Source organism: Manis javanica, chromosome 3 (assembly GCF_040802235.1).
Source record: "Manis javanica isolate MJ-LG chromosome 3, MJ_LKY, whole genome shotgun sequence".
Classification (NCBI taxonomy): domain Eukaryota; kingdom Metazoa; phylum Chordata; class Mammalia; order Pholidota; family Manidae; genus Manis; species Manis javanica.
Window position 1 is genome coordinate 12,552,170 of NC_133158.1, and position 25,008 is coordinate 12,577,177.

General features: G+C 39.7%; 1 protein-coding gene across 9 annotated transcripts in view; it reads right to left on the bottom strand.

The window, feature by feature from the left end:
- ADAMTS9 (ADAM metallopeptidase with thrombospondin type 1 motif 9) overlaps window positions 1-25,008 on the bottom strand; it is a 157,176-nt gene that overhangs the window by 117,311 nt on the left and 14,857 nt on the right. For 7 of the 9 annotated variants that reach the window (XM_073230841.1, XM_017666472.3, XM_073230840.1 and 4 more), the window contains exons 4-11: window positions 12,298-12,587; window positions 9,972-10,055; window positions 9,755-9,870; window positions 8,767-8,807; window positions 8,550-8,655; window positions 4,068-4,214; window positions 2,705-2,846; window positions 630-734 (exon numbers count right to left, since the gene is read on the bottom strand). In XM_073230841.1, coding sequence (XP_073086942.1) covers window positions 630-734; window positions 2,705-2,846; window positions 4,068-4,214; window positions 8,550-8,655; window positions 8,767-8,807; window positions 9,755-9,870; window positions 9,972-10,055; window positions 12,298-12,587 — 1,031 coding nt within the window. Of the gene's footprint in view, window positions 1-629; window positions 735-2,704; window positions 2,847-4,067; window positions 4,215-8,549; window positions 8,656-8,766; window positions 8,808-9,754; window positions 9,901-9,971; window positions 10,056-12,297; window positions 12,588-25,008 lie in introns of all 9 variants that reach the window. The other 2 variants (XM_017666473.3, XM_037019228.2) reach the window with 2 other exon arrangements.

A 25,008-nucleotide genomic window follows, 5' to 3' on the forward strand; every position in this document is an offset into this window, starting at 1 on the left:
CATTAACATATGACCTTTTGCAGATGGACACTAGGTGCCCAAGGTTGCATGCCACACTCTTAGGTACATGGGACATTGTTACCACTGGGCTGTCCAAGCAGCAGATTTTATTTGGTTATTAACAAATAAGTGGGAACCATTACAACCAACTCAGAATTTGGATTTGGATAAATCCAAGTGACATCGCAGTTCCTTAAAAGGACCAACACAGATTAGGTAGCGAATGCTGTTTAGTTACTATATTTCTGTATTTCCTTCATTTTTAAGATGCTCCTTCAACTTGATAACTGCCTCCCACAGCCACCCTCAAAAGAGAGAAGAAAAAGAAATGATACCTCAAAATGGATTAATAAGCTGAAAAGAATATAGGGATTTCAGAAATGTTAAAACAAGGAAAACTATGAAATTGAAGCAGTAATGATAGCTGTGTCTCTCATATCAGTGTTGTGCTCCAATGTAAGTTTTCACAGTTTTCAGTAATAGAGTTGAACCTCCTGCCTCAAAAAAGTCTTATCCATGCTAAAACTTATGGCATTAGCTTATATTCTAAACAAAGGCGACTGAACCTACAACCCAGACCGTGCCCACTTCTTCCCCAAGACAGAAGGACAGAGCGGGGCATTACTTGCCTTTCCGGGCTCACACTCTGTCCCATCAGCCCAGGGCGTGTGCTGAGTCCGGCAGCCTTTGTGCGCTCCATCCACGTTATTGCACCAGAGCCGTCTACACTGCATCTGCTCAATTCAGTTGAATGAAAAATTCAGTGACAATATGATTAAATGATATCAAACAAGGCAAAGACTGCTTTCAACTAACACTTTGCCAATGATATACTGTAAGTTGGAAAGGGATTTTTTTTCTTGGTATGGTAAGTGATAAAAAAATCCAATCAATATAGAGAGTAACCCATGAGACCCTTTCCTATGCCTGGAAGGACCTAAGGTAGTGTAAAAGGGGAACTGCTAGGCATCAGAAACATTCACGGGGCCATGTGGTCCTCAGTAACACCTCCCCAGTCACGGATGAGGCGATGGAGGCTCCCAGAAACTGAGAAGCATGTGCCATATTGCACTGCGGCTGTGTCATCTGAGGCAGGCTTGGGATGAGCTGTGATGGGAGAGCATGATTTTAATTATGCTGTGATTAGCTGTGACTTGAATTTAGGTTTGACTTCATGCCAAAACTAGTGTTTTTTTTCCCTTATGAAGCCATATATTGTCATGATCACATTATGACTCTTTTCTAGGGCCTTTAGGGTCTCTTAAAGAAAAGAAGGGACAATGTATTGTGAAATATTTCAGGCATAGAAACAGTACAAACAGTATCACAATGGATATCCGTTCACCCACCACCCACCTGAGCAAAGAGGAGTCCACAGGCACAGCTGCTGAAGGCCCCGGACGCTCATCCCCATTCCAATCCCTTGCCCTGCCCCAGAGGTGCCCGCTGACCTGGTGCTGTTCACCAGTTCAACATTCCCATCCCATTGCTTTTATGACCAATAACATCATACAGCACTTCAGCTTTAAAAAAACAACACTATCCGGCATTTCAGGATATACTGATATATCCTGCAACTTACTTTTTTCCCCCTCTGCGCACTATTTTCTTATTTATTCAAGTTGATATATATTTAGCTGTGTTTCAGGGCATCCTTTTTAAAGAATTTTTCCCAAGTGTTAAAATAAATCATGCTCATAGTAGAAAAATTCAAAAGGTACTAATATTTTTTTAATAGAAAAAAAAGACAAAAATAACCTAGTCTTTCTGATAGTTTTTTCCCCCTTTTACACTTGAGAACATATGCAATAAAATAATCATTTATCCTGCTATTTTAACTTAAAACTATATAGCAGGAACACGTTCCCATGTGTAGTTAATCTTCAATTATTTTATAATACTCCATGAAATGGAGACATTCTAGTTTCATTAACCTTTCTATTGCTGGGCATGTGAATTACTTCTAATGTTTGCTGTCATGAGTAACAGAGAAATGAAACACAGAATGTTTAATTATGTCCACGGTGTCAGTGTAGTTCTCAATTTACCATGCTACCTCTGAAATCTGTCCCAGTAAAACAAACACCCAAAGGTATAGAATGGAGTACCCCATAGAAGCCTAGTTTTGCTTTTCTACATCCTGAAAATCACTAGATCATATCACCAAAATGTCCATAATATATACATCAAAATATCACACACCCAGCAGGTAAGCTACCACTAGAAATGATTATAAGCCTCAGGTGGCCACAGGACATTGCCTTGACAAGTTCAGACAGGGAAATAGGTTTATCTCATGAAATACCTTTACTGAATCTAGAGTCCATAAAGGTCACTGAACAGTGAGCAGAAATGAAAGGAAACAAGGAGAGAAAAGGGCTGAGCTTTGCCATTTCCAGCTCTGTAACCCTGTCCTCTCAGAGACTCCCTTTCCCACTCGCAGAATGAAAATGATACAGCATCTCCCCTTCAGGTCATCATGAGAGTGGAACAAGAAGGCACAGGTAATGCGCCACCTAATACTGAGCACTACTGCTGTTTATCACCATCATCACCCTTATCACTATTAGCATTAGTAGTCAATGGACCATTCTCAACTTTCCCATGAGTGGTCTATATTAGAGTGAGAATCCAATGGAAAAGTATGAATTAAAAGACGTCCACGATCAATGCATGAGGACAGAAATGGCTGCTGAACACTTACCATATAAGGGCACACCTGAGAACCTGGTCCAAAAATCAATTCACATTGCTTATTCACGTTGTAAAGGAGGCCTGGCAGTTGCGGAGGCAAGGGGTAGGGTCTGGACTCAGGTTCGTTGAGCAAACACTCGCCGTAACCAGTGCTGTGGAAACAGAAAAACACAGACAGTAAGAGCAGTGGACGAGACGTGATGGCCAAGGCTCCAGGTAAATGGAAGGCCATCTCGCCATTTTAATGCTAGAGAGGACAGTCCTCCTTCTTTTATATTTGTTTTGTTATTTTCTTCCAAGGTTAAGTGTTCAGAAGCTAAAGTTATATTTTTCGTGTATACTTGAATCTGGAACCACTGGCTACACATACAACATGGTCAGTAGAAAACAGTATGTCTTATAGCCTTTATCACATTTTGGGGCAATTATCTGTTTATTTTTTGACACCTTCTCCAACAGATTGTAAACTGCTTAGGGGCAAAGATAATGCCTTTCTCATCCATGCATGGTGCCTGCCCATAACAACAGGTATTTAGTAAATGTTCACTGAATCGATGAGTAAGTGAATCAACAACTATACCACAACAAACACTTTAGACCATCTAGTTAAAGAGAAAAACAGGAAACCTCCAGTTCTTTGACTGTTTTGAAAAATACCTCTTCTGGAAAATTCACACCCAGGGAGTTCTGATTAATAAAGCCCCCTCTTCCCTGTGGCTGGAGAAATATACACCCAGTGACCTTGGGACAATCACTTAGCCTTTCGTACATCTGGAAGAAAAGAGCAATACATGTGTACCACAAGGATTCTGTATGATGTAACTGCATCTTTGAGCAGCTTAAAAAACAAAACAAGGTAAGAAGGGAAAAGGGAGAAAGAGAGAGAGAAAGAGGGAAAGAAAGAGACAGAATGCCCTCAACTCAACAACATGGAGGTCTGCTGTAATTTTAAACCACCCACATAAATCTTCCTTGGGATCATCTCCCTACCCAGGCCCCTCTCCCAGGCAAAAGTACTAAAGTTAGAAGCACATAAATATTTGTGGCTTTCCTTCCCCATGTAATCACTTCCACGGCCCCTCCTCCAAGATCTGAACAGACTTCATATAGCTTCACTAGGAATGAAGTGACATTTACATGTTCTCTTTAAGTTCCCAAACTTTTCTTTAGATAGGTCTGTAATCTTCTAACCTCTGAGGAGGATATGAACTGCACAGATGTCAGAGAGTATTTTTTTTTCCTCCTCCAAAGAATGTCAACAAAAATAACAACTCAAAGGAATGCTTGACTCTACATTTTCTTTCCCACAATGAGCTCACCACACAGAGGCCAGGCACTAGAAGTGTTGTGCTAAAAGAAAGTTCAAGTCTTACTCTAAAAATTCAGTGATATATTTTCGACTACATTTTGACCACATCCAGGGGTTGGTGTAGAAGTTCAATGTTGGAGCCATAACATGCTGGGGACTCTTTACTCCTTCTTCTTTGCATTTATTGTTGTCATCATGAGGCATGTTAAACCTAAGGCCAATGAGACAGGGGTAAGAATGTCAATAGGCACCAAGGGATCAAGTGGGTATAACTGCTTCAAGAATGCATCTAAGAGAAACAAATCAACTGAGTACTGCATTGTTGCTAAGAACCTAAATCCCGGAGAGCAGAAGAACACTAGACAATGCAAGGCAGAGTTTAGGAGATAACATATTTCTCACCCAATTGAATACAAAGTACCTTTAATGTATTAAAAAAAGATGTGGAGTGGGCCATTATTTGATTTAAGTGTACTTTTTAGAATTACAGAGTCTTTGAGCATGCTGTAGTTGGTGCTAGAATACAGTGGTTGGAATTCCTAAAAGCTGTTAATAAAGGCCGATTTATAGAGACAAGAATTTGGCAGGTTATGATAATGTTGTGAATATAAAGAGTCACTCAGGTGTCAAAACTTGAAGCCAAAAGCTTTCTAATAAGAGGCACACTATGGGTCTTGGCATCTCCTCCTTTTCAGGTCAGGTTGACAGATGATATAACTGTGTAGGCATATCATTACAAAGGTATGCAAAGTTCATGCACAATAAAATCCATTAAGGAAAGCTGCAAGCATGGAAACCAGAGGCATGCCAATTCCACTGGCTTAACTCAGAAATGGCAAGTAGCTTCATGCGTCATGCCAATGTCAATTGATTGGTACTGGCTTCCTGAAAAGTTGGGCACAAAGGGATTCTTATGCTAATCCAGGTTCTGCCTGAGAGAAGGCTGTGACAGAGTGCCAATGTCCTCTTGGGCCTGGGAGGAAACTCAGCCGCAGCCTCAACACACATTTGCCAGGCTTGGCTTTGCCAGGGGAAATTGGAAAAAAATGATAGGAAGCATTTCTCAATCCAGAAACATCAGTTCTCTGACCCACAAGCCACTGTCAGCTCAGGTAACCATCCAGTGGGTAACAAACCAGAGGGGCTGTCTTCTCTGGATGACTGTCACCAATCATAAAGCTGATGCATATGGCTAATTTGCATTTAGGGAGGCATTCCCTTCACTAGTTCATCTTGAAATATAGAAATAAATGAGTCACACAAAAGTGTGTAGACTTGCTTCAAATAACAGTAATAGCCGGGATAAAACCTATGAAGTTCATTCCATTAATTTCTCTCATTTCATTTTTTTTCTTTCACAAAAACACTGGCCAATCAATAACTGTCAGATGGAATAATTGCCAGACAGAAATTGTGAGATGGAAAAACTACAACTGTGTAGGTTGAACTTAATAGTACTTCTAAATGCTTAAGAGTCCATTTTCTTAGAAGAACAACTGCCCAGGTTTCCAGTTCCCAGCTGCACAGTCAATGTAATGCCTATACAAACTCAACACAAACAAAGCATTCAAATCTTACTGGTTTGTGGCTCTGCAGTGCAGAAGAGTTTATTCCCTGCCCCCTTTATGACTTGATAAAATCAAGTTTACATCATCATGTAAAAAGACAACTTCTATTCATGCAAACGTCAGGCACACTTGCTCATAGCTGGTGCTAGATAATAATAAATATTCACTGGGCACTTACTAAAAATAATAGCCAAGACGTTTTTTAGCATTCACAATGTACCAGGCAGTGTGTTCAGTGCATTAGATGCTTTGTTTCATTTAAGTATCTATTTGACACAATGAATAGTCCTATTACTATACATATTTTACAGATGAGGAAACTGAATTGTGAGATTTAATTCTTTAATTGAGGTCACATGGCTACTAAGGTAGGGAAGCTGGGATGAGAATCCACTTCAGGCTGATTACAAAACCTCTGTGCTTTGGACTATAAAGTACATCCCCCTATTAGACAAGCTATATAAGATTTGTCAGGAATATTGTTAGGGTTTCTGTATACAGTAGGAACTCAATTACCTCCCAAATTCTTCTGAACTCTTAGACTTTGTGTGTCTATGAAGCTGGTATAAGAAGGTAGGAGCAGTTCTGAAACATCTACTGATGTTTAACAAATACAAGATCAATTGCTTTTCCCCCCAACAACTCTTGGATTTTATATTATCAGAAAGGTAAGACTGTAGTAACTAAACATTCAATTTTTTAGAAGTTCATTAGGAAGTCTGCTACAAAGTACCATAGCAAATTAAAAAAAAGAAAAGCATGTTCAATTTCCTTAAAATATGAGCAAACCTAGTTATGTGAAATAAAGCACCACATCAAAAATAATTCATTGTTGGGCTAGGAATATATTTTTTTGTTTAACTAACAACTCATTATTTTACAATTATTTAATTTTTTACTTTTTGACACTTTTGAGGTAAGGTGTGTATTGTACTATGCCCATCTTACAGGTAGGGAAACAGTATACCTTTCCCTTAGGTCAAAGAGAATGTAGATCCATTCAGTCCAGAACTTGGGTATATGGCTCTAACTGACTTTGGTCTTAGAACTGGCACTCCAATATCACATGCTGCTACTCTAGCATCAGCTACTAGACTTTGGGCAATTTACTATCATTAGGTCAAACACTGGGAGACAATGATATCTACCTCATGGGGATTATGAAGATTAAGGGGAGATAATGTAAATGAAAGGTCCTAGAACAATGCCCACAACGTGGTTTTTGTCAGGGGACATGTGTGTTGACTGCATCAATGCTTCTCTAGAGCTGAAAATATTTAGGTTTTGCTACTCAACATTCTCATTTTCCTTAAACATCAACTTTATAAACTGGCTTTCTAAAAGGGGTCTATCAGCTCTTCTGGAGAAGAAATTAAAAGGAAATTACATTTCTTTAAATAGTGTACTTTTCTTAGCCATATATTGTGGCTAAATGTTAATCTGTTAATCACATAAACTCTTGGCCTTTGGATACATTCCTGTATCTGTAACTTTCCCTATTCCGTTTCCTGGGGCAGGAGAAGGGATCCTATTGAAATGCCACCCTACTCTTTATAGTCAAATCTATACTTCCTGTTTATGGAGCCACAGGAATTTACCAGACTTTATGTAACACAAAAATAAAAATGCCCAAAAGATATAGTTAAAATAAGTTTGGGAAAACTGAGTTAAACAAAAACAAGAACTCTGCTTCAGTGCAGGACTTGTCAGACCCTTTACACAACTGAGCCTTGTGATGCCAAGAAGGACTGAACTAGGGGAAAAATTTTTTTAATCTCTTGATTACAAAATTTTTTTCCCCACAGACCACTCACTTGGAATTACTGTTAGAGGCTTAGTGTTTTGAGAAGCACTGGTGGGATAAGTAGTTTTTCAAATTGAATTCCAAGAAATACTTGAGTTTCACAGAAGCAGTTCAGAAACCAAAAGGACAGAGGAGAAGCTGACTAGGCAGGACTCTCTCCTGCCACAGCTGCTCAACTCAAAGCCATGCCCCTTCATTCTCTGAATTTTAGGCATCTGACAATACTTCCTTTGGAGAAAAGAAGAGGAGCGCTCTTAAAATATGCTTGAAAGTGACTAGTTTAAAATGCACCCATTATATGTCGAACTGAATTGGAAACATCTCTGTATGTGCATCTTACTTTAGGCCTAGCACAGGGTACACTACACATACGTACCTTCAAAAGACATCTGTTGAATGAAAAAGCTTGCTTAGTAGATGACTTGGCTCTAAGTAAAGTTAGCATCTGACATGCAAATGAATATGCAACTATATTATATTAATGACGTGCTTAGAGAAAATTATTTCAAAAAGAAGTAATTTAGTCATTCTACAAAGAACATAAAGCAGATCAAAAATAAGAATAATCCCTAGTAAAGTTACAGCATTTTGCTCCATTTTCTAAGCATTCTATCTCTAAAGAACAAAAGGGAAAAGCCAGTTTCATAATAACTATGAAGTACCATAATTATGAAATGTTTTCTTCTCTGTATCTGTTCATTCTCTTCCCTGAAAGAGGGATATCCCTGTTCTCAAAGGCTAAATGTCTGAATTATAGCCTTATATGACTGGAATCAGGAATGAGCTAGGTTTGTGAAAATCCTGTGAGCGGTCAATGCTGGGAGACCCTCCTAAAGAATGATGTTAAATCAGGGAAGTTCTCCAAGTTAAACCCTCTACTTCAGTGGGCAAGCTGGAAACCCCTATTTTCCAATGGGAAAGGAAAATATTGGACATGCCATAGAAAACTTGTGCAGTTAAACCAGAGATATATGGGGACTATGGCTGAAGAGTGTCAATCGAACTTACTCAACTTTCTGAAGTCAAAGTCATTTCTCACAATTAGGTTCAAAGCTCCTCAACCCTGCAAACTTTACTATCATTCACTCTAAAGCCAAGTGAATGCTCACTGATGGGAAGGAAGGAAAGTTTTAGGTGACTCTGAATTAAATGAAAATATGGAAAGGAAACATACACATGGCCCAGTTCATGAGCTATTGTAAAAGCCGTACTCAATCCACTGTCTTCACTAATAGAACAGCTTCTGTAGGGATCACAAATGGTTCCCAGTTCAGCAAGACCTATCAGGAAAAAGGAAAATGAGGATTTACCTTAAAAAGCAATTGTGGCTTGGAAAAAAAAAACATGTAGTAAACTGTTGTGGCCATTGGGGATACACACAGCAGACTCACCTAGGGTGTCACATTTGTCGTGGGCTCTGCAGATATCCTGTCTGAAAGCAAAGCAGACTTAGGGCGTGTTGACGACACCAAACGGTAAATGTCAATACAAGTAAACACATTAAGCCTCTTAGACATGCACAACAGCACCCACTTCAGGGAGGGCAGTGACCAAAAGCAAACTAACAAAGGCCAGGGCTTTGCAACTCAAAAAAGTTTGGGAAATATCGACTGAAGGATAAAAAGCTACCCTGAGACGTCTTCTGCCTCAGAGGCAGCCACAGAGCAAGCAGAAACCTCTCGCTAACCGCTTTTCTTCCTACCATAGTGTAAGTAGTTCCTCAGTGAACATTCCTGAGAAGGTTCTAAATGCTTTCCTTTAAGTTTATTTAAGAGTTAAGTATATGCGACCATATCAGAAGTGGTCAGGGGAGGCACAACAGGCCAGTATAACTTTTTGTTGCCCTGCCCAGCATTTTGAGCCCACAGCTACCATTAAAAAATTGGCAGATTTAAAAGAAAAATCCCTATTTCTGACTTCTCAGAAAAATCACAAAAGTTGGCATACCTTACACGGTAACCCCCAGCTCAGTCTGAGTAACAGCTGCCCCCTCTATACAAGCATTTAGTTTCAGGCCTGCCTAACACATTTACTGCCTACTTGGTAACTTCTGGTTAGCAGTTCTCAACCGGAGGTGATTCTGCCTGCCCATCCCCACCTCCAGAGGGCATTTGGCAATGTCTGGAGACACTGATATTGTTGGTTGTCACAACTGAGAGGAGAGAGTGTTTCTGGTGTGTAGGGGACAAGGATGTGGCCAACCATCGTGCAATGCATTTTGAGCTCATAGCTACCCCCACAACAGAGAATCATCTGGTCCCAAATGTCAACAGTGCTGAGGTTGAAAAACCCTGTACCGGGGCTGGTTACCAGGAATACGACCTCACCCCATCACCTTGACCAGAAACTGACAGACCGAGGAGTAAGAAATCCATATACCTTGTTACAAGAACAGCAGTGTCGTGCTGGATTCCACCTGGATAGTTCTTTGAATGCTGCCACTGGCAAAAGTTTTTTAATGTTGTCTGGGCATTAAAAGATATGGAAGGTCCTTCCTGAATGCAGAAAAGAATTATGGTTGGTTCCTTGTACAACACCAATTAGATATGCCATTGCGGATACAGGTAGAAGAAAAGAAGAAAAAAAACTTTATTACCTGTTCATTATGAATCACAACTAAGTTCACAATAACAATATTAATTAAATTTCCAATACTTGGGTCTTTATAGATAGAGGCTACCTGCAACCGAGATAAATTTTTCAAGGTTAATTGTGAACTGTGTGTAAGCAATCAGCAAGTCACTTCTCATGGTGGGCTCCACCTATTCACACGCTTCATGCAGCATATGCATTTTGTACTTACGAATATGCATTCATTCAACAAACATTTATTAAAAGTCTCTGGGTAAAATTCATAAATGACAATTTTAAATAACTGAATTCTAACACATTTACATTTCAAGGTGTTTCCCTCAGAAATTCCATTGTCATGAAATTTAACAGTTCTCTGGGCCCAAACCTGTTATTAATTTTTGATCAAGCTCTTCATCACACTTGAAGGCCCAGATGGCCAAATTATGGAATCTCACATTGACCACATGTTTGCTAATACTTCCGTACTTCATCTTTACCACCTGTCTACATTTCTTCACAACCTGGTAAACTGTTCTTTCTTTTTCCCCATTATTATTTTTAGTTATGAGAGCTAATATTCACTGAATGCTTATTGTAGATTAGATCCTTCTGCAATTAGTCCCCATAGCAAAACTCTGGGCTAGGTATTATTACAATCCCAGCTAAACAAATGAGGAAACTAAGGCTCAGAGAAATCAAGTAACCTTTCCAAGATTATACAACAGTGAGTAGCAGAGCCAGATTTCCCAGCCTAGGTCAATGTGACCTAAGGCCCACGCTCCTAACTGAAATTCTTATGGCACTTCTGGGCGTATGGGTTGGAAATGGAGTTGACTCTGTGCAGGGCCTGACTGGGTTTTCCCTTCCCTTCTCCAGGACAGCAGAGGGCTGGACCTCATGGGACAGAGCATGGGGAAGGGCAGGGAGAGAAGGCAGGTTGGGGTGTAGGGTGGGAAGCACAGGGAGTGGTTCACAGCAATAAGAGGAAAGATACGAAGAGCCAAATGCCAGGGAAAGGGAAGAAGAAATACTAAAGCACGATTCCCAAACATGGCTGCTTTTCACATGTGTCTGGGCAATATACTAAAAGTAATCTCTCAATCATATAAACTATCAATCCCTTAAAAGGAATGCTATACTGAGGCTTAAAGTGGATGAGATGAGGTCATATGGGCTGCTATGGAACAATCTCCAATATTTCAAGAAAAGAGTAATGTGAAAACAGTATATAAGAATGCTATTTTTATTTGAAAAAAAGCTGCATATGCATATATATTTGTCTAAGAAGGGTCTAGAGTTGTACTGTCCAGTATGGCGGCCACCTGCTACATGTGATGACCACTGAGCACTTGAAATGTGGCTACTCCAAACTAAGATGTGCTGTAAGGATAAAACACATCCTGGATTTTGAAGACTTAGTATGAAAAAAAGAGTATCTCCAAAAATTTTGAAATGATAATACATAAATACAAAATAAAAGATACCATTAAAATTAATTTTTACCTGTTTTTTTTTTCATGCAGCCACTAGAAAATGTAAAATTATATTTGCGCCTTGCATTGTATTTGTATCAGGCAATGCCAGTTAGAAACATATCCAAAGAAACTTGTAACAGTGGTTGCCTCTGGGAAGGGGTCTGGGACCCTCAGTAGGGAAGGACATTTATTTTTTCATCAATAGTTTTTGGTTCCATTTGATTTTTTTTTTAATAATGGAAATGATTTCTTTTTCTATTCAAAATGGTAATAGAGAAAATAGAGCAAGAAAGTCCTAGGCCTCACCCCAGGGCTGCTTAAATACAATCCTGGGTAAAGGCAAAAAGGCAGGCAGCTGCAGTTTAAAGAGCAACATAGGTAACTCTGATTCACAACCAGCATTTAAAAACCTTAGTGGATGCCCACCCCTGGCTTTGCAAGCAAGTTCATGTATCAGCCAAGGAGCACAGGTTTTGGAAAATGGATGAGCTAGAGGTCACATGCATTTTCTAAGTACCCTTTTAAGCTTAACATGACCATGGGTGAGTCACCTAACTTCCCTGAGGCTCAGTTTTCTTATCTATAAAATGGGGATGATAACCATACCTAGCAGAGTTGCCAGGAGGATTGGAAATGATGCCTTTTAAGTAAGAAACACATTGTCTAACACAGAATAAACACTCACACTCAATACTGATAACCATTGTTATATAAAGGCAACCAATGGATCACCTTATGTTCTCTTTAGTCACTTGCCTGAATCGTTGAAATGTCACCCCTGAATGATCCTTCAAAACACGGGGGGGTGGGATACCCATTCCCCAATGGCACATTTAGGGACCTCATATATCACCTTCTTTTGAATATACTTACAATTGACATTAAAGTTAAAATATAGTGTTGAAGGTTTGCTCCATGGTATAAAACCATTCTGTTGTCTGCCACCACCATCACTTCTACAAACCGTGGATAGGATAAAAAACGTTTTGTTCTTCTGTGGCTCCTCTTCTCCCCTGTGCTGCCCGTCTTGTTCCCATAGGCAGAAAGCGCCTTTGTTGCCAAGCTGCTTTGTAATAATGCCACATCAACAGCCAGGCTACTCCTTTCTCCCCAGTTTCTTGTTCTCCTCTTCCTCTTGTCTTTATTGTGACTATTTCTGTGTTCTGTAACAAATCAGAGGCAATGCATTACATTTCAAGCCACATATATTTCATACTAAGAATTTAATTTGACACATTCTAAATGATGCCTATGTAGTCAAATTGCATACAAAACCAAGTTCTACATACTATGGGTTCTACAGGTGAAACTCTCATCTAAGTGACTAAGGACTTGAAATTAGCTTCCCAGGAAACTTCTGCAAATGCTCACTCAAGCTATCAGAAAATCAGGCCAGAGTTTAAGGGAAACAATTGCATATGATTCTTTTCATTTAATAACAAAAGTCTTGCTGGGATACAGTGATTTCCATGCATTGTTCTTTGCCATAGATATAGTTAAGGACCAATAATACAGCTCCAGAGAATGGAAATGGAGATATTGCATATACACCGCTTCTGATATTCGATGAGCTACAGTATAAAGCGGTCTGTGAGGTGGGCAGGCTAACAGGCAATACAAAGGAACTATAGAAAGTGCACACAGGTATTTTTCCATTACTGTATTCAATCATTGTAATACCCAAAATGTAAGAATAGAATCGCTGATATTCAATGCCTCCAAGTTTTTAATTAATTTCTTTCAGGGCTCAGTTAAGGAGGTAGATCAAACCCCAGAGAGCATGCACAGGCAGTTGGGGTTGTGATGTGTAACGCCAGATTAGCTCTGCTCATGGTCCACTAACTCTTGCCTAGGTACCTCCTGGATTCTACACAATCTTGCTGCTCAAAGTGTGGTCCATGGACCAGCAACATTCACAACCCCTGGATGTTTGTTAGAAATGCAGACTTCCCAGCCCCACTCCAGACCTGATGTATCAGCATCAACATTTTAACAAGATCTACAGGTGATTGACATTCATATTGAAGTCTTGAGACATGCTACTCTAAAACTAGGCTTGAAGTCAAAATTGCTGCTGAAAGCATTTAATTTCAAAGTGATCAACCACACAATAAACAGAATAAGCATAAAAGTGTCTGCCAAAATACACTTTGAGTAAAAACACAATTTAATATTATCTTGCCTATCAACTCATAAATGTGCTTTAAAACATTAATGTCACCAGCTTGTAGTCTAAAACACGCAACAGAATTGTACAACGAGGATATATGCTTACCTAAGACATAGCAATATAATTTATTCCACCAATAACAACAAAAAAGTTAAACCATAAGTGGTTTCATATTTGCAAGGCTCATCTATTTGACCATTTATAACCTGTTGCTAAGACAATAAATTTAGGCCAGGTTGAGTATTAGTTGATTGCCAATTTCTCCCTTCATTCCTGTCAGTTTTTGCTTCACGTACTTTGGTGCTCTGTTATGACGTGCATCTATGTTTATAATTGCTCAATCTTCCTGATGAATGGACCCTTTATATAAAACACTCCATTAAACTTTATCAGTAAAGTGAAAGAAGCTAGCCACAAAAGACCACATGCTATATATGATTCCAGAAGTGTGAAATGTCCAGAATAGACAAATCTATAGAAACAGAAAGCATATTAGTTGCTTAGGGCTGGAGGGAAGGTGGAGACATAGTGGGTTGATAACTAAAGCATACACAGTTTCTTTTTCAAATGACAAAAATGTTCTAAAAATGCTGTGATGATGGTTGCACAAATACTTGAATATACAGAAAACCACTGAAGTAAACACTTTAAATGGACGAAAGCTATGGTATCTCAATCACTTCTTAATAAAGCTAAATTTACTTAATAAATATTTTGATTTATTGGGTTCATTTATACAACAGTAAATCTGCAGTGAGAAACACACTCAGGAGATGCTGTATAGAATTCACTCTTTTTGACCACTAAGAGGAAAACAATGTATTCTCAGAGAATCATCAGAGGGCACCTGCACATGGGAAAACCTGAGAATGTATCAAGGTGCTGACTGAAAACAAGGTACACTTCCTTAAATGACAAAGGTGAAGAAATTAAGGCATTGATCACAAAAATGCTACAATTTATAACAGAGTAACTCATGTAAATCTAATGCACCTGGAAGATGTTTCATTCACAAGTAACCTGTGTATCAAATAAATAATTCAGTATAGTTAATGTGGCCTGAAAACACAGGAATAAAATTACTTCTTCAGAATCAAAAGCAAATCTTCTAAGATATATAACTTTCCAGTCTTTTACCCAGCTGACATTTTATCCTAATGAGTTAGAATCATATTTATTGACCTAATAATTAGCCCAAGTAATTTCTACCACATTAACCATTATTGCAAGGCATTTTGAATTGAACATTAAAAAGAGTGTGAGTTTCAAAGAATATTGTTCACAACGATTACAAATGCATGAACATTTTTACTAACAACAACAAAATAATTACTGACTTGCATATCTACTCAACTCTTGTGTCTGAATTGAAATTGTGATAACAGAACAATTTCCACCATGGGATGCATTGTTAGAAGAAAAAGAAAGTCATCCACACTTCTCTTTAATGACCTTTCAGCATAATGGAACTGAGGCTAATGTTCTGAATTTGCAATGTCATTTTGCAAGTTTTACTGGAATTGGCTACATATTTTCACCGTTGTGGAAATTGTGTATGCTTGCTCTTCTTTTTCCTCCACATACAGATTTATATTTATTAGTACTTTTTATTGAGATATAATTCACATACCGTAAAATTCACATTTTCAAAATGTATAATTCAGTGGTTTCTAGCATATCCGTAGAGTTGTGCAACCATCACCACTATCTAATTTTAGAATATTTTCATTGCCCCAAAAAGAGATCCTCTTCCTTTAGCTGTTGCTCCCTGTTCCCTCCCTCTCTCCAGCCCCTGGCAATCACTAACCTGTTTTCAATATATGGCATTTCCTATAAATAGAGTCATATAATAACTGGCCTTTTGTGTCTGATGTCTTTCACTTTGCATAATACTTCTAAGGTCCATCCACACTGTAGCATATATCAGTGCTCCATTATTTTTACTGCCAAATAACATTCCACTATGTGAATATACCACACTTTAGTTATCCATTCATCAATTGGTAGACATCTGGGTCCAATAATTATTGAACAGGTGCTGTTATGAACATGCGTGTACAAGTTTTATGTGGTCATATTAACATTTGTTTTGGGTATATACCTAGAAGTAGAATTCCTAGGTCATATAATAACTCTATAGTTATCATTTTGAGGAAATGCCAAATTGTTTTCCAAAGTGGCTGCCTCATTTTCTTGTCTATTCTTTAAGTTCAAATATGACACTCATGACACTCAGAAATAAAAAATAAATTTTTCATGGTTCTCTGAGGATTCCCCCCAATTAATCATAGTCACAGAACTAAAATAGCTCAGGAGCAACCTGGCTAGTTCAAATCTTAAAATAGCACATTGAAACAAGTAAGATACGCAGTTGGCAAATAAGCATATGAAAATATGCTCCACATCATAGATTATCACAAATGTGCAAATTAAAACAATGAGATACCACTGCACACCAACTAGAACAGCCAAAGTCTGTAACACTGACAACACCAAATGCTGGTGATGAGGTAGAGCAACAGGAATTCTCATTCACTGCTGCTGGGAAGGAAAAATGGTACATAAACTTTGGACAACAATTTGGGCGTTCCTTACAAATAAACATATGGTCTTACCAGATGATCTAACAAGTATGCTCCTTGGTATTTACCCAAAGGAGTTGAAAATGTATGTCCATACAGAAAACTGCACACAGATGTTTATGAAAGCTTTATATTTATAACTGCTAAAATTCGAAAGCAACCAAGATGCCTTTCAATAAGTGAACAGATAAATAACCTATGGCACATCCAGACAATGGAATATTAGTCAGCACTAAAAACATGAGCTAGCAAGCCATGCGTGGAAAGACATGGAGGAAACTTAAGTGCACGTTGCTAAGTAAAGAAGCCAATCTGAGAAAGGCTGCCTACTGTACAATCCCGACTGCATGACAGTCTGGAAAAGCAAAACTATGGAGACAGGAAAAGATCAGGGGTTGCCAGAGGTTGGGGCAGGAAAGGAATGACGAGGCAGAGCACAGAGGATTTTTAGGGCAGTGAAATACTCTGCATGATACCATAATGCTGGACACAGGTCATCAGGCATTCGTCCAAACCCACAGAACACCAAGAGAAAGTGGTAACAGTAAACTATGAACTTTGGGTGAGTATGACGTGTCAATTCAGGTTCATCAATTTTTAACAAATGTATCCTCTGCTGGGGGATGCCTGACAGTGGGAGATGCTGGTATGGGAGGGCAGGGTATGTATGCAAAATCTCTGTACCTCCCTCTGTGAACATAAAACTGCTCTAAAAAAAAAGACTTGATAAAGAAAAATAAAAAAAGAGCATGTGATACCTTCAAAACTCAAATGCACATTTGCATTCAGAGAAAAGTGTACTGTTTTGCATTCGGAACCCTCACATGCACATGTAAACACATTTAGGCATATTAAAAAGCTCCAACTGCCAGTTGTGTGCTTCCTAACCCCACAGCATAGGCACTCCAGGTGTTACATTTTTATTCTAAGAACATGAGTAAATGCTGGCTTTTCCAACTGTTTTGGCCTTGACGACTACAAAGAGGAGGCGTGACACTTACACCACGCAAACAGCCTGTGTTCTAAGAGCTCCTGCTGGGAAGCAAGCAAGCTTCAGGTCCAGTTTGACCTTGAGCAAAGAACTGACTGTCACTCGCCCTCCACTTTCCCGGTTATAAAGCTGAGTAAGAACAGTATTTTAGCATTGCTTTGAGGAGTAATTGAAGACCATGAAGTGCCTGGCATATGAGAAGGAAATTATTTTTTTTTCTATTTTTACCAGTCATAAAGTAGGTTTAGAACCAAAAGGAACATTTTAAGAGAGTGACTAACTCTGCTTAAAAACAACTTTCTGGCTTACAATAACAATTTCTAAGATATAAGCTGTTTATACCCTTAAATGATCTGTTCTAAGTCACTTTGCTGGGCCCCACGTTCCTGACCTCTTAAATGGGCATATAAGTCCCTGCTCCACCTTGAAAATTAAATGAGGAAGTATATTAAAAAATCCTTTTATATCACGAACTGAATTTTAAAAAATTACTTCTTAAGCACCAATTCTGTGCAAGGTCCTGAGCTAGGTAAGCTGAAATAAGCAACAGCAAAAAAACAAAAACAAAAATAAAACCTGGGCCAATCCTTAAAAAGGAGGTATTATAAAAATTTAAGATGATATCATCATTTAAAACCTCACAGCCAAAAACGTTAACATTTGCTTTCTTATTGGTAAAAATGTTTTAAATGCGCTTCACTTCACATTGCCATGCAATAAAATGCATATTACATTACTCAGTAACTGGAATCATTTTAGAAAACAACATCCAGGCCTTGTTATTCAGCAGTTACTCATTGAGTGTTTCTCACCCACCAGGGTTGGGCTAAGGAGATTCAAATGTTAACTTGAACAGTTGGGAAGTTAATTATTGCTTTCTATTTTCATAAGGTTTATCAAAATTTAACTGAACTTCCTTAAGGCACTGAGCCACCTTGTGACCTCGTGGCCTACGTGGGCAGGGGAACCACAGCACAGAACAGAAGGAAAGATTCAAGCAAGGGCCCTTCCGTTCCACCCACGCTTGACAGCCAGCAAGCTGGACAAGAATCATTAGTGGCTTCACACTTGGTTTCTGGAGCTAGACCGGCTCTGGTGCACTTTCCTACGCTGTGCTACTCTAGGGGCCCTTTCTGTCCCAAAGCCTCAATTTCTCCATCTGTAAAATGAGGATAACAACAGCACAGACCTTGAAGGCTAGTATGAGGTAACTCAGTGCGGAGCACAGCACACAGGAAGGATCTAATAAGTATTTCACATGATAAAAAGTATTATTATTTTTTTTTTTTTTACTGGTAATATGCAAAATATCCCCTTTTTAGAAATGAGAATGTTGATGTTAGGGTTTCTCAAACAAAACAGTTTTATTTTAGAAAGACTCTTCTACAGGAAAGAAGAGAGGGAAAGGAAGGAAGGAAGGACTGGGGGGCATGAAAGACCGGTCCCTGCTTCCACAGAACTTCTCATCTAGGTAACAAGCACTTGGGATTGATAGTGAGGACACACAGCCTGAGATGAAATTAGATGTAACAAACGGCACAAACACTTCCACCTCCCAAAAGGCTCCAACAGCGGATAATACACAGGGAACAAAGAGTGCCAGGCAATGGCGGTTCCCTGGCCACATTCATTCCAGTTAGATTTAAGATTTATGCCAATCAGATATGTTCAGAGAGTTAACTTAAGGAAGCCTTCAGACCGAATAAACAGTCTACTGGGATTGGAGGAAAATGGATGAACAAGCACAGGGAGGCAGAAAATAAATAAGTAAATAAAACATAAAACCAAAACCAGACATAAAAAACAGGGACTATTCTAATAATAAAGGACAATGTGTTTCCAGAAACCGGGTGCGGAAGGAGCTAAGGCAGGTAGGGAGTTTTCGGTATACATGAAGCGCAAAAGGGTATGAATGAAAACTCACCAAGGTTTAATTTTGTTAAGGGTTCTCAATTTGTTAGTTTTAAAAACAATAGGAAAACCCTAGACAGGCACTAGGATCATAGCCCCAAATCCATGACTCTGGACAAACCGGGAGTTTGGGGGCAAAAAAGGGTGGCAAGCGCAGGGCCCAGCAGTGCTCCACGCGGGAAACGGGCAGAGGGCAGTGGCCGAGGAGATTCTTCTGACTTCTTTTGGCTGCCAGAACTTTTATGAACATTGTTTCCCCAAGAGTGGTTTACGGATCATTAGTTCCAAAGACATTTCCAAAAACATATCAAGTAGATTTGCAAAACATTACACAGCATTTATAGGTGGGACTTTCTCCACGCTCATTAGCATTTTAAGAGCTCTGAGAAGTCTTGCAGGAAAGAAACCAGCCTGCATTTGTTTAACCATGTAATTTGGAAATTTACAGGATCTTGGCCAGATACAGGGCAGGTGACAGGGACTGAACCATCTCCAGAAGCAGAACAAGATGGAGAGGAGTATGTTGATGGGCTTTGCTCTCAGGGAGAGAAGGAGATGCTGTTAGAAGAAAATAATTGAGAAGCTTCTTGTAGTTCAAAGGGCCGTAGTGGGTGGCAGGAGACAGGTCGGAAGACCATCACACTATCGTCTAAGTAGTGGGGGCCTCCGGCCAACTGAGGAGTTAGATCTGCTGACCTGGGTACACAGCAGAGGCGCTACCCCCTAAGGCCCTTCCTCACTCAGCATCCTGGGGCTGCTCCTTCAACTGCAGTAATAGCAACGACAACTGCCACTATAACAATACTGGTAATGTCTGCTGAGGGCTTTCCTCTGTGTCAGGTGGATTAGCCTGGTAATTCCTCACAGCAAGCAGGCACAGTAGGGATATTCTCTCCATTTCATAAATGAGGATGTGAAGGGGCACTTGAAATAATTTGAGAAAATGTTTCAAGAATATCTATTTGAGGTAGAATAAAATGCTGAACATACCCAGGCATGTATTTTACTGAGACTGTTTGGTTTTGCTATTACTAAGACTGCAAAATACTCTTCAGAAAATGTTTTTGACCGAGTCCATCTCTCGGCAGTCAGGGGAGACTGGCCATGCTGGCCGGTGAGGGGCCCGCTGCCCACGGCCACCCTGCACTGTCTGTGGCCTGCTTTAATGACACAGCTTGGGACCTCATAGGCTAGCACTCTGCAGTGGAAATAAAATGGTAGCCCTATGTGGAAGTTTAGAATTAGGAGCTGTCTTTTAAAAGCCCAAAGAAACAGATGACATCAATTTTAGTTATATTAAAATCGTATTAAGCTATTTAACCCAAGACATCCAAAATATGATCATTTCAACATGCTGCACAAGCCACATTTCAAGGGCTCAAGAGCCTCATGGGCTACTAGCTACTGCAGGAAGGTGCCTTCTAGGCATTAAATGACTGCAGAGCAAATAGAGGAGGCGGGTAACACGCTGGGTTAAGAGTATGGGCTTCAGAGTCAGGAGAGACCTGCAATGAAATCCCAGCGTCCCTGCCTTCAATCTGTGTGAAATCTGGGGGAGTCACTGTAAGTCCTCTGTGCCTCAGTTCCCTTCCGTGTGAAATGGCTCCTCCCTGCTCGGACTTAATACCCACCAAGCGGCGAAATCACGCCTGAGGCATGGTTGCTACTCCAGGGCAATCGCTGGGGTGACTCACACAGAGGTTGAGCACCCCTATAAGGCTCTGAAAAGAAGTGGCTCCAGGCCTGCTGCCGGCTGACATTTCCGTGCAGCTGTGGGTGGCCCCAGGCTCTAATGCCTGTGGGGGGTCTAGGTATCACTACCATATCAGACATTAAAGACTGGTTGGGCTGAAGCTCTTTAAAAAGGCTTCTAAGTAACTCCTAGGGAGCATATCTCCCACATTCCTTGATACACAAGTCTCCCAGTTCACACGCCACTGCACGGAGAATGAGTTTACACACCATTGATACACCACAGCCTGCTGTGCAAACCCTTTCTCACCCTGATGTCCATGTTCCTGTCACCATGGGAATCAGCGGTCGCAGGGCCACGCTATACTCTGATGACAGGTGGAAGGCCCGGGAACCCTCCCCAGCCAGAGGCCACCGTCCTGTGGCACTCGGGCCGAGTTCAGATATTCTGATGCTGTAAATTCAGCTCTTGCTGTGACTTTATAATCCCCTAAATGAATTAAAAGCCTACTATCTTTCTCTACAGCCTTAAGATAACTTCTTAAAATTATCTCACAAGTTTATTCTAAAGTGTCCTTACACTTAAAATAAATTCATGCACTCCCAACCCTCATTTAAGTTGCACTTTGAACATCTTCTTTCCAGGCGCTGCCCAGAGACAGTTTTTCCTTGATTTCCATCCTGGGAAGAACACAGGACTGGGAACTAAGTGGCCTGTGTTCTAGGCCCACTTTTCCATTTACCCTAGCTCCAAGACTATGAATCCCTCTAGAATTCTGAGCCTTGGTCCTCTTACCCATATAGAAAGGGACTGGAACAGAAGTTCTCTCGAAAGTTCTTCCAGTATTAAAAATCTATTAGTTCTTATATTTTATAAGGTAAAAGTAAACAACGTTGAAAAATGGAGTCCTAAGATTCAAAGGGGCAAAATCCAACAGAGCCTCCCTTCTTGGCCACTGTCACTCTTAGGGTATCAAAAAAATAACTGAACAGTAGGCAGGGTGGGCTGATGCAAGGACACAGAATAACTCCGACGGAGAGAGACCAACAGGAAAGAAATGGGCTATAGCTGATGTTAAACAGTATTAAGGGAGGTGCAGTGCACACTTCTCCATTATTCATCATGAAGTTTTTATTTTTGACCTGTGAAAACAGATAGTTTCTAAAGACCATTTCTGTTCTCTCTAATCTTTCACAGTTGAAAAGCATCAAGTATAATGATTAGGAAATTGGTTTAAAAGAAAAATATAGTGCATAATCAAAATTGGAAAACCCCAATATTGCTCACAAGGTGCAGAAGAGGAACTCCGAGGAACTGTGGAGTCATGTCTCCTATTTCTCTTGCCCCAGGAGCCTATGGTCAGCCAGGGCTGAATCTGGCACAACTAACTTTTTCTATGCCTGTCTCTGTCCTACTGTCCTCTAGCTTTGTCTTTATGTGCACACATGTGCAAAAGAACACAACTGCATTCTTAGGTAATTCAGGGCTTCCTTTGTAACTGTTTCACCCATAAACCAAGAGAACACACTCCCAACATAAAGCACACTGGCTTTTAGTTGAACGTTGTGTTCCTAGATACCAACAAGAAATAAAAACAACAGCATCCCTTTCCGTTGGCATAGGCAAGTGGCTTTGAGTAACAAGTCCTAAAGAAGCCTTTTCTAGTCCATTTCTCTGCACCTGCATCTTGGAAAAACTCTATACTGTACTCTCTGCCATGCTTTCCTGTGGAGTTTTCCTGTGACAGTATAAATGAAACATTTGCAATGAAATAAGACAGCCATGTATGAAAAAAGTGTCTTCAAATTAAGAGAATGAAAAGACAAGTGACTGGGAGAAAATATTTGTGAACTACATTTCTGATAAAAGGCTTATATCTAGAATATATAAAGTACTCTCAAACCTCAATAAGAATTAGACAAACATCCCATTCATCTTACTAGGCAAAATATTTGAACACACACACTTCTTCCAAGACAATACATGGATGGCAAACACATAAAGAGATACTCAACATCATTAGTCAAGGGAAATACAAATTAAAACTAAGATGAGATACCACCACACCCCTATTAGAGGGGCTGAAATTAAAAAATAAACACAAACAAACAAAATATTGGCAATATCAAGTGCTGGCAGAGATGCAGTGGAGCTAGAGTTTTAAGCCCTGCTGATAGTACTGCAGAATGGTACAGCCACTTAGAAATGTAGATGACCAGTTTCTTATAAAGTTATCATATAACCCAGCAATCCCACTTTAAGGTATTAACCCAACTGAGATGAAAACTTACATTCACCCAAAATCTGTATGCAAATGTTTATGTAAAAGTGGTTTTATTTGTAATTGCCAAAAATTGTGTCCCTCAGATGGGTAATAGATACATAGACTGTGGTACACCCATGCAATGGAACCCTCCTTGGCAATAAAAATGAATGAATTACTGGCACTGCCAACACTGTGGATGAAGGTCAAATGTACTATGCTTAACAATTCTATTGACAGAGCATTCTGAAAAGGCCACACTATAGACACAGAAATAGGGGTTGACTACCAAGCACACCAGGAATTATTCTTTGTCTTATGATATTGGTTACATGACTGTATGCATTTGCCAAAACTTGCAGAATTGTACACTAGAAAGGATAACTTCTACTGCATGTAAATTGTACCTTAATATGAAAATGGAAAGAAAACACTAGAAAGTATTAGTGGAAAATAAAAAGATTCACACAATAAATAAAATAAAATCTTAGCAGAAAAATTCCAAAGTCAATCACATCAACTTGAACTTTTCCACACACCACAGGCCAACTCTAAAAATAAAACTACTGCTGCATGAGAGACGTGGATCAATAAAAAAGGAAGCATTTTGCCAACATTTGCCCCTCTTTTGATTTTGCTCCTTCTCAAAGCCCACTTTCCACTTACACACAAACATCCAATATACATTTCCTCATGCACCTTTTTGTGATAGTGAGAAGACTTCACATTTATTAATGATTTTCAGTTGTACAGAAAGTCCATGCAGAAGACTGGTCCAGACATACGCAGATTTTGGTCACCCATAAATGGATACAATAATAATTTGTAATCATCTGATTATCATAAAGAACTTAACTTCGATGGATACAATGTTTAAAAATGTAAACCTCAACTGCATGATAAAAGAGCACTTTATCAAATGAGTAGGTATACCCTGATATGAAGAAAAACAAGAGATTCTACAATGCCTTATTTTAAAAAGACAGCCCACTTAGGTAATGGGTGTGAGGGCCTTCAGATTAGTCCCAAACACCTCCTGCCTCTGTCAGCCTGCACGTTTGAGCCTGGCCCTCTGCCATTTCTTACGCCTCTCTGTCAGAGGGGACGTGCATCTTCACCTGCCTCTAGGGGTTTCTGGGAAGATGAACAAATTAGCAGGTATCTGTGATCTGACACTATTTCCTCAGCGGGGAATGGGTTTTTGAAGCAAACTGATATGGACAATCAAGATTTCATGACAGCCAGAGGGAAAGGCCCTGATTTGGAGATGAAGGTGAAGCAGCCAACCCTCAGGCTATCTCTGGATCCAGAAGCTTACCAACAGGGCTCCTGGGAGGGGGCAGGGGAACACATCACATACCAAGGAGCCCTAATTTCAGGTCCAAACCTAACATGCCACTTTACATTCCCAACTACAAACTGTCCCTTTTGGGCTTCAAACCACAGGTAAATGAAGTCCCTGAGTAGTAGATAAGGAGTCTCAGTAAATACTGTAAAAATTGAGGATCCTTCTATTGGTAGGTTAAAAAAAAAAAGGGTTATCAAGTTACTCCACACAAAGGGTCAAAAAACAAGCTAACCACACTGCCTTTGTGCTCAATGAAATGGCTCTGATAAGTGGCTCATTCCCAGTAGCTTTGTTCTTGGTACCTGGGTTTGGAGACTGACCCTGCTCTTTCAAACTGTTGCAAATGTAGCCTGACCTGAAGATGACAAAGGTGAAATAGAGTAGAAGAAGTAGAAAGAAAAATAGGGCCATGTGGAGCAAAATGAACACTGGAATGAAAGCAGCGGATTTAACAATGGCAATGACAACAAAGTGAAAATTTCTTATGAGACATAACAAGGTACAATGGGTGGATCTTGGTTAGATCACAGTTTGAACAAATGTACTATAAAATGCATTTGGGGGACAATTAAGAAAATGCTAATATCGGCCCAGTTTAGATGATATGGAACAATTATGTGATTTTG